Below are 11,088 nucleotides of genomic sequence, written 5' to 3' on the forward strand. Positions count from 1 at the left end.
ACTGGGGGAACCTAGGACCAGCCTCTCAACCACCACTGCCTTCAACATCCAAAAGCCACAAAATCAAACCCATCTTCATCACCAGCTGCCCCCACGGCAGTGTTGAATCCATACCAGCCTTTTCTCAAGCAAATGGCCACCCAGCGAATCACAAAAACACGCCGCGCCCTCTCACAGTAATCAATCACTCCTCACTATCACAAACCCAGAAACCTACATCACCGAAAACCATACTCTCAAACACAAACCACCACCACCACAATAAACACTGCCCACTGCCACTTTCTTTACCCATTTTACTTTCATAAAAAAAAACCCAGTAACTGCCAACAAGCCAAGCCACAGAATTAAGCCCAGCCTCCACCCTTACTGCCTCCACTAGTCACCCGCACCAGCCACCATCATCCCCAAACCACACCAGTTTCTATCAAAAACACACACTGCCAATAACCCAACAACTCAAACCACTACCAAGACCGAAGACCACTCATCATCAAAAGCTCCACCTTTCTCTCGTCTCTCCACTGCCACATCAAACCGCCGGTGCTTCACTTTTCTTCCCACAGGCCTCAAACACACACACAAGATCAACCAAAACCCAGTGACCCTTGGCTTTCCCTTACATCGAAGACCACCAGCCTCTCCTTCAACAACGCCTCTCCCCCTCCCATCATCAATAATAGCTCCTTTTCCATCCTATTCGCTGGCAACCCCAGCCACAACAGTGTTATCCTCTCTCAGCCGCTACCTTCCTCATAAACACATCTTCAGCAGCTACCACGGACCCGTAAAACCCAACAATCACGTCGGCCACCAGCCTCCCATCGTTAGAAAAGAGCCCACAGCCACCACCACCGTTCTTCCCACCTGTGACAACATGCAAGCCAACAATAATCTGCAGCGCCATTATTATTGCCGAAGCTGACGGTCACAACAAACCACGGTCCACCCATGGCAGCCTAGCTCTCTTCCTCCCCAACTCGCGAAAGCTCCTCTCGATAAAACACCCAAAAGACCCATATTCCTCTTAGCTGCCCCCTGAAAGCGAGAAGCCTAGACAAAGAAAAAAGCCCCAAATCAATTTGATCTTCACAGTCTTTCTTTTCTTTTGCTGGCAGGTTTATTAATTAGGCGTGTGATAGCACGCGCTTCCAATCCGGAAAAATAACCAGGCAGCATGTGTACACACGCCTTCCACGTGGTCCAATCGGATTTTGCCAGCAATTTTGTGGTTTTCCACCCCAGGGATCAATTTCAAAACAAAACACCCCCTTGTTCTTGTTATTGATTTAAAATTATTTTAATATGATGAAGTTAAAAATAATTTTTTTTAAAAAAAATAATGTATTTTTAAATAAAAAATATTTTAAAAAATAATTGTTATTATAATACCAAATAAATTTTTAATTTTGTATTATTTGTGTACTTGATTTAAGTTAAGAATTTTTTTAGTAATAACTTTCTCATAAAAAATAATATAATAAAAAAGGGGCTCTAACACAACAAAAGTTGTTTATTAATTTTTTACTATTCTGAGCATTAATTATAATAATTTGGTTTGGATCAATCCGATCTCATTAGAACCCATTAAGTAAAAATACCAACATTTTAAAATACAATAAAAATAAATAGGTCAAAGCCCAATCCTACTTTTTACCATTCTTATGGTCCAATACCCATTTTAAAAATCACTTAAGCAACAAGTCTTTTTAGTTTAGGGACCCATGTCAAAACCATGCAAAAGACAAGTCTTCTTTTTAAGAGACCAATGAAAAAAAAATAAGAAACCAAAACAATAAATCTCCTTTTCAAAGGAATTGATGTTAAGATTTTTGCAAATAACCAAATTTACAAGTTTTTTTTATTTTTAGAGATCACACCAACTTTTTTAAAAATAATTGATAATTAAATAAAAAACTAAAAAACAAATAGAATAATTAATGACAATCAAAAAATAATTCTAGAAGAAAACACATAATAAAGATAATTTTTTATAAAAAAAAAGATGTTGTAAGGGTGACATTATTATTCTTTTAAGCATAACTAACCCTTTATTTGAATTTGTAAAATCAATACATATTTTAAAATTATTAATTTCCTTTACTTATTAGGTGGCAACTCCTAATTTTTCATAATATATATATATATATATATATATATATATATATTCCTTTTAATTTTGGGGATTCTAGTTGATGTTTATCAATATACGTCATCAATAAAGAGTTGTACTTCCGTACTTGAATCAATTCTTTTGTGAGGAGAAAAAACCCTTTCATTTATAATATATGGAGTTTTTGGTGCTTCCTTGAAAGTAGAGTTTCATCTATGGCTTTACATCATTCATAAACTATCTAAAAAAAGCTTTTTCTAAATAGAAGAGGGATGTTACAAAATAATGACTTAAAATGTTTTTTTTTTTTTTTTTTTTGTAAAAATAAGAGTGAAATGGTGACATATATTTTACTTCATTGTGAGACAGTATAGAAGTTATGGTCTCTAGTGGTGTATTGATTGGGAGTTAAATTCTTATAATATTATTTTTTGGATTTTAAAAAAATAACGATATGCGACTTCAACACTTAAAAGGTGTGTTTAATGTTATTTTCAATACATGGAATGGGTTTTTTACTGTTGACTAATATTACTTAATTATTATTATTATTTTATACAGAATAAGAAATAGAAAAGAACTTAGTGTCAAAAATTATAAATATGAACTAGAAAAGAATTTATACATATATGAATGAAATACATGCTTGCAAAATCTATAGTCATAACAATAAAATTGCACTTCGTAAAAACATTTGACTAGAGTGAAGCATTGACGTCTTTGGGCCTCAAAGTCAAGGCATATGCCTAGTTTGTTTTTCTTAGAAGCGGATGATATATTATCCGTTCCTTTTTTCTTTGTATTTTTTTTTTAAAATTAGGCACCAGATAGTCTACTACGGTACCAATGCAAAACCTGCTTGTAAAAAAAAATTAAAAAACTGATTAAATTAATTTTTTTAAAAAAAATAACTGAAAAAATTAAAGTGTAAAAAAATTAATTAAAATTTTAAAAAAATTAACCGGTTTGATTTTGATTTTATAAGTTTGGAATCGAACTAAACCTGAACCCAAAAAAATTAGAAAAAAAATCTAGCCAAATCAGTTTGAACCAGTTTTTGTCTAAAAATTCCAAACCAAACCAAAACTGGTCTGTTTGAATTGGTTTTAGTTTTTTTTTTAAAAAAAATTAGTTTGTTTATCTTTTTATTTATAAAAATTGAACCAAATCGAAAATAATCATTCCATAACTATGATGGCCAAAAAATTAAAGAGAAGATTGGTTTACAATTTTATTTTTTATTAATTTTCATTTAAAAATACATAAAAAAAATTATAAAATCTTTATAAATTACCTATTAATTTCAACACTCCAAAATCACTCAAAAATAAAAATCAACCAAATAAAAAAATATAAACAAACTTTTCTCCTTCACGCAGAGGTTACCTCATTGAGGTGGACAACCCTACCATTAATAATGAAGCGCTTTCTTATGCTGCGTTTTGAAGCTTAGAATATGCTTGACTTCGATGCGACGACCAAAATGGCGAATAGCAACAAGCTGCTGACTTGCTAATTTTGTCTGCATTTGCAATTGACTGACCAAGACCCTGACAATCACCATTTTCAAATACTTCCTTTACCAGAGAAACAATTGTATTTCCCCCCTTTTCCTATAGAAGATGACAGAGTTTTCCCTCAACATAGCTGAAAATGTTGTGGAGAAGTTAGGCTCCTTGGAGCATGAGGAGAATTCATTGGCATGTCGCGATGAAGATGAGCTAAAGAAGCTTAAGCACAGCATGCTAGTCATTAAAGATGTGCTCATAGACGCCGAGGAGAAGCGGTCAAATTCACCGGAGCTAAGACTTTGGCTCAAGCAGCTAAACCATGTCTTCTATGATGCAGAGGATGTCCTTGATGAACTCGAGGTTGAAAATTTGAGGAGGCAAGTCATTGATCGAGGGAACTTCTACACAAGAAAGGTGGGTTACCTCTTGCAACCATAAATTTTCTTTTGCTAGTTTCTTTGCTTTGCACTTGATTTTCTTTCCCTGATCAATATATAGATTATACCTAAATTTATTTGAAATCAGATTCCCATTTTGCAACTTTCTGGGTACGATCTAATTTCTATAAATATGTATGTCCATTTTCTTTTCTTTCTTTTGTTTGTGCCTTTGCTTTTGTTTTCTTTTCTTTTTATGAGAGCATGACGGAATAAATCATTCTTCTTCTTTTTTAAGATTATGAATTGTTCAAGAATAATGAGAACAGGCTGCATATGTTCAATTTGCAAAATTTGGCTAGGCAGCATGGTGGGGAAACTAGAAACTTTTAGATTAGGAGCCAACTTGAACTTGCTAAATCCCAAGTTTTTAGAAGATTTAGAGTGTGTTTGAGATTTTGCGATCCAAACTGAGACTTTTGGCCGCGGATAGAATCATATTGGATAAATGAAAGTTAAATCCCAATCGATTTTTATCTATTTTCGAATTTCAGGTGCTTCGATGCTTTTCATCTTCTAACCCTCTTATATTCCGCTCAACTATTGGCCGGAAGTTAAAGCGGATAAACGAAGGGTTAGATGCAATTGCAGCTGGTAATGTTAAGCGTCAGCTCACTGAACGTGCTGAAGAGAGGCGCCCTCTTAACAGGGAGAGGGGAACTCACTCCTTTGTTCATTCTGCGGACATAATTGGAAGAGACGAAGACAAAGAAAAGATCATTCAACTTTTATTGCACCCTAGTGATGAGGAAGACATTTCAGTGCTTCCCATAGCTGGCATTGGAGGTATGGGGAAGACAACACTTGCTAAAATGGCTTACAATGATGAAAGGGTGGTTAAGCATTTCCAGTTCAAAATGTGGGTTTACGTCTCCAGAGACTTTGACAAGAAAAGGTTGATGGAGAAGTTGATTATTTCTGCAACTGGTGGGGTAGGATTTGGTGAAGACAATGGCAACATGGGAGTGGAAGAATTGCAAACACTCTTGCGAGAATCTATAAGAGATAAGAAGTATTTTCTTGTGTTGGATGACTTGTGGAATGATAACCTTGCACGATGGGAAGAATTGAAAGATCTTTTGAGGGTAGGTGCAAGAGGAAGTATGATCATGGTGACTACACGCAGCAACCAGGTTGCTTCCATGATAGGCACTGCCCCCAAGTATGTTCATAACTTACAAGGTGTTCGTTACGATGAATGCTTGTCCTTGTTTGTTAAGTACGCATTCAAGGAAGGACAGGACAAACAATATCCGAATTTGCTAAGAATTGGAGAAGAGATTGTGAAGAAATGTGGAGAGGTTCCTTTGGCTGTGAGGACTCTAGCAGGACAACTCTTTCTGAATACTGATGAACGAGATTGGAATCTGATAAGAGATAGCAGGCTATGGAAAGTGGAGCAAAAGGAAGATGATATTTTGCCTGCTTTAAGGGTAAGTTATGAGCAGTTGCCTTCGTGCTTGAAAAGGTGCTTTGCTTATTGCTCGTTGTTTCCGAAGAATTACGAGTACAATGATTATGAGTTAATTCAGTTCTGGATGGCACATGGACTACTTCAATCCTCAGATGGAGAATCAGAATTGGAAGACATTGGCTCTATTTACTTGAAGGAGCTGGAGTATGGATGTTTTCTTCAAGATCTTAGAGATTTGTATGGATCTCTTCAGTTTGGAATGCTTGATGTCATGCATGATCTTGCATTATCAGTGGCACAAGATGAATGTTTTGTAGTGACTGCAAACAGCAAAAGAATCGAAAAAAGTGTCCAGCATATATCTATTCCAGATCCTGACTCAGCTCGCCGAGATTTTCCTATGTTGTCGCAGGATTTAGACCAGGTTCGAACTGTCTTCATTCATAGTGACAAGGATGTGCTTGCTAGCAGCTCAATCCTTGAAACATGTTTGTCGAGATTCAAGTACTTGCGAGCATTGAACTTGTCCAGGTCCCAGTTCAAAGAGCTGCCAAAGAAAATTGGTAAATTGAAGCATTTAAGATATCTAGACTTATCATGGAATCACAGAATCAAAAGGCTGCCAAATTCTATCTGCAAGCTACAAAACTTGCAAACTCTGTTCCTTGGCGGATGCGATGAAATTGAAGAGTTACCTAGAGGTATGAGGTACATGGAAAGCCTTAGATTTCTGTGGCTAGCCACTAGACAGACTTCTTTGCCAAGAGATGAAATAGGGTGCTTGAAATCTCTTCGGTTTTTGTGGATAGCCACCTGTGAAAAACTAGAACGCTTGTTTGAAGACATGAAAAACCTGTCAGCCCTTCGATCATTGTATATTGTTACCTGTCCAAGCTTGAAATCCTTGCCACGAAGTATAAAGTATCTAACTTCATTACAGGATCTACATATTAGCGGTTGTGAAGCTCTTAATTTCCACAATCAAGAAGCCTGTGAGTTTAAACTTAAAAAACTGGTATTGTGCTTTTTAGAAGCAGTGCAAGAATTGCCAGAGTGGCTTATTAGAGGATCTGCTGACACTTTGAAGAATTTGAAGCTTGAATTTTGTCCAGAACTCCATGAATTGCCTGCGTGCCTGAAGACATTCTCTGCCCTTCAAGAGCTCCGGATTTTAGGCTGTCCTCGATTGGCCGAAAGATGCGACCGAGAAACTGGTGATGATTGGGAGAAGATTGCTCATATCCCCAAAGTTATTGTCGACAATGTTGATGTTATAAAACAGACATAAGCTCAGGTATTGATCTTTCTACTTTCTTGCTTTTCTCTACACATGCACATTAATGAACCCTTAAGACTATTCCAAGGTTTATGTTCCAGGTGAAGTTTAATTTTCCAGGATTAAACTAAAAATGTTGGGTTTTCAGCTTTTCTTGAATATAAAACTTAAGGAGTCAATTTACTTTTGTGTCTTTGGATTCGTAATGACAGGCCCTGTAAGAGTTTGTCACTGGCTGTCTCTACTATACTCAGGGGCAGCCCCTGTAAAGTTTAACTCAATCAACATTATGCTAATCTTGTCTTCAACAACATCTTTTCTTTCTGTAAGTTTCAGCTTCACCTTAAATCTTGTTTTTCCGTTTAAAATATTAAAAATGGGAAATAAATTTATCAAACAATATGCTATCGCTTAATTTACAGAGTAGACAAACGGGTTCTAAGATTCCGTGCAACCCTTCCAATATCACCCGCCAGCTAGATGAGTTAAACATGATATTCGGATGACATTTTTTTCTTTTTTCCTTTTTTGTCCATGAAACATGTAGCTGAAAATTTCTTTGTTCTTCTGTTGTTTGGATCATTGCAGCTATTTTGGGCTTTCCAGCTGATGTTTGCACCCATGGAAATCCCAAACCTGATCATTTAGACTGGGATTCTTGCCTCGGTTCCAATGGTATTACTACCTTGTATTGCAAATATAATACGTGGTTTCTAACATAAATTTGAAGAAAATTTGGTGTGAGATCGAATATGTAATGCTTGTTTTGAGCATTTCTTGAATAAACAAAGCATAAGATATATTTAATGTCTCTATTTTTCTACCATCAGGTAAAAGAAAATTGAAAGCCCATTTCTCATTTGGCATTTATCTCCGTCCAATCCATCCTTGGTAGCAAATTCACGTGAATCTTAATCATGTATCACACAAAATATGGTTCAGTTCTTCAAATATGCGTTAAAAAAGTAAAATCCTGACTTAAAAATGTAGGATTCTGAGATTTTTTTTACACGAAAACCTATGACAATTCCTAAAAATTTAGTGCTACTGATATTTCCAACGGAGTGCTATCAATTCCCTGACTCCATGGAACTAGCATAAAAAAATACAAGAAACTTGCGCAGGAAAATACACAAAAAAAAAGTAGATTAAAAGAAAACAGCTACACAAATTTATACATACACTGATATACCTACAAAACAGAATAGAAAAGCATTTCTTGAGAAGTATCAAACTCTCTATCCACATGGACACCCAAATTAGCCATTTGGGTCAAATCTTCAACCACTGGCACTTGACCACTCTCCCCGCCACCCTTTTGAAGGTGGTGATGATCTTCAGAACCGGATGGAGGGTGGTAGTACGACCGGCCGGTCTGTGGACACCGAGAGTGGAACCTTGATGCGATTCTCACCCCCAAATGTGCCACATCCAACCACTCCACATATTTCCCCATGATATTTAATCTATAAGCAGTGTGCTTTTGTCGACAAAGGAGAAGAAGGCGAGAATGAAATACGAAAGACGGTATTGGAAGATGTAGTATACGGTGTTGCAAAGACTTGTGATGAAGGAAATGTGCATGGAGGAAGTGCTGCTTTTATAGGCTTTTTGGATCGGCTAGCTCGCGAGTCCTTTCAAGTTTTTCTTAGTTTATGATTCCCTGCAACATTTTCTTTTTCTTCTCGATTAACTATAAAAGTAATTATTTATTTTTCAAGATGACGTGTCCTTCTCTAACACAAAACCAGCACTAAATAACTATATCCAGTACCATGCTCAGGTAGCATGGTGCTTTCTTTATTGGATGTTGCCATCAGCTTTTAAATGGACGTTAATGTTGCAATATTATTAAAAACAAAAAACACCGACCAGTAGTGTTTTTTTACACCGACCAGTGATTTTGGGCAGTCACGAGCAATAAATTACTAACGAAATTCTGTAGAAGGGCAATTACAGTTGATGTCGTCTCTAACGAAACTTGATGCATAGACGACAGAAGGGCAACACCAAAATATGTTGGATTGATGTTAGCACAAATATAGTAAAAGCATGAATTAAATAAGAAAAGACAGGAGTATAAAAACGGAAACCCAACAAGGATTAAGCTATATCCAACGTTTTCGCAATTATTTATAAATATATTTATTTTTTTGAAGAAATTAGATGGTGAATCCAGCTCACCATTAATTATGTCATTCATAATTATAATTATTTTATTAAATATAAAAAAATTGTGTTATAAATCTCATTTACAAAATTGATGATTTCGACAATTTTAATTATTGATAAGAATTTTATTAGTTGGTCTATGATTTCAAGAGATAGAGAAATTTTACGTAATAATTTCTATTTTAAAGAACATTCAACAATCATTTATTAATTGAAGCTTTTCTATCTTCGAGGGGAATTGTCAAAATTTATAGCCGTTGCCTTGCACAAGTGGAGGAACCTTCCTATAAATTGGGCATTACAATGACACGCGCGGTTAGCGTGGAAAATATTTGAAATTTAAAGACGTAATTCTTTTTAGATAATTATTAATCCATTGATTTTTTTTGTCAGGTTATATTTAATTCTCTAATAAATAAGACTGTCAATTTAACAATAGATGTAGGAAATTTTTTAGTTTTAATATAAAAAATAATAATATGCCGATGGCAATTACATTTTGGTTTTCTATATTAGGTTTTATCTAAACAAAAAATCAATACTTGATGGCATTGGTGTTTTGCTACTCGTCACAATCGAACGCAAGTAAAACTTTTAATTAACTACCAGATAAATGGAAATTAAAGCTTATTTATTTATTTTTAGCTAGGCATCTGCTCTTCTCAATTTTTAATGGGCGTTATGTATATAAAAGCTAAAACAAATGGAAAAACACTATACTTTTATTTACAAAATACTTGTAAATTATTACAGAATTTCTTGAACACTCGGGTTTTTTTTTTGTTATAATTTTTTTAAAAATATTTTTTATCAATTTTATTTTTTAATATTGAAATGATTGAGAATTTAGTTTTATAATTTTTTTTGTTTTTATTTTCTTTTTCTATAAGGTTAATGTTTTGTCAAGGTAACCCAGGTTGCCTAGTATATGAGTTTGAGTGTTTTTTTTTTAATTGAACTTGGTTTTTTTATAATTTATTTTTTTTTATTGTTAAAAAAATAATTTTAAAGAAAAATCATGTTATTAAATTAAAAAATGTGATGGAAACCACTGTAGAGTCAGTAACCAATTTGTGATTTTGATGAGATAACTCTGGTTGTCTCTATTTGTGAATTTACCAGGGTACATTTTCTTTTTATTTTTTCTAGTTGAAATAAATTATATGATCATCTATTTTTCTTTTTATCATATAGTTAAAAAATAGTTTCAGAAAAAAAATGTTATTACATTTAAGAAAATCCATGGACCCATTAATGTGTACAGCAAGTTTAATTTTTCTTTTTTATATATATAAATTTATTTTTTGATATTAGATTGATTAAGAATTAAGTTTTATAATTTGTTTTGTTTTGTTTTCTATGAGATTATCACAGTCTAAAAAAAAAAGTCTCAGTGTTAGTTTGATACTTGATTTTACAATCGTCTATATTTATTATCATATAGTTAAATAAACAATAGTTTAGAAAAAAAAAAAAGAAGTTATTAATCCTTATAGAGTTCATTATCCAGTTTGTGGGTTTGATGTATTGACTCAGGTTATTCAATTCACGGGTTTAATAAATTTACCCATCAAACTTGATATGTTTGTTTTTTAATTTTTGGTCCTTTAAATTTTTTAATTGTTTATTTTTATTTCACTCATATTCAATATTGAATTGGTTGAGAAATGAAATTCATAGTTTATTATTTTTTTTATTTTTTATAGGGTTATCATGATTTTAAAATAAATATTTTTTTTTAGGATTGATGCTTAATTTTGAAAGTAACTAATGTTATCATAAAATTAAATAAAAATAATTTATAAAAATAATAAAGTTATTAAACCTATTGAAGTTTCATAACCTAAATGGTTTTAAAGTTTTTTTAAAAAATTATGTTATATTTTCACTAATTCTTCAAGTTATTTTTTTAACTTATTAAATTACACAATTAATTTTAAATTTAAATAGTTACTGATCATTCAAATTAATTTTCAGTGATTTAATTTAAAATTTAAATTAAATAAGGAATTGAGGTGATAGGTTTTCACCTCAAAGCGTTTGATTGGATATAATGAAAACAGTGCAGCAGAAGAAGAGGCTCGGGCTTGTATCCCACGTCGATAAAGCAGAAGATATGTTGAGATCTGCATCTATAAAATGCAATTGAAGCGATTGGGCAAATC

At 33.5% G+C, this 11,088-nt stretch overlaps 1 protein-coding gene across 2 annotated transcripts; it reads left to right on the forward strand.

The window, feature by feature from the left end:
* The first annotated feature begins 3,579 nt into the window (after window positions 1–3,579).
* On the forward strand, window positions 3,580–7,617 carry LOC118044402 (putative disease resistance protein RGA1). 2 transcript variants are annotated; one of them, XR_012171371.1, is made up of 3 exons: window positions 3,580–4,038; window positions 4,556–7,076; window positions 7,340–7,617. XR_012171371.1 is itself a non-coding variant. In XM_035052679.2 (3 exons), exons 1-2 carry the CDS (start codon window positions 3,736–3,738, stop codon window positions 6,761–6,763), a joined length of 2,511 nt encoding a protein of 836 aa, XP_034908570.1. In that variant the 5' UTR covers window positions 3,580–3,735; the 3' UTR covers window positions 6,764–6,769; window positions 7,340–7,617. The 2 variants fall into 2 exon arrangements, 1 of the variants encoding a protein (XP_034908570.1); XM_035052679.2 differs by having other exon boundaries at window positions 4,556–6,769.
* Window positions 7,618–11,088: the final 3,471 nt, after the last annotated feature.

This window comes from Populus alba, chromosome 12 (genome assembly GCF_005239225.2).
Source record: "Populus alba chromosome 12, ASM523922v2, whole genome shotgun sequence".
In the NCBI taxonomy this organism is placed as follows: Eukaryota; Viridiplantae; Streptophyta; class Magnoliopsida; order Malpighiales; family Salicaceae; genus Populus; species Populus alba.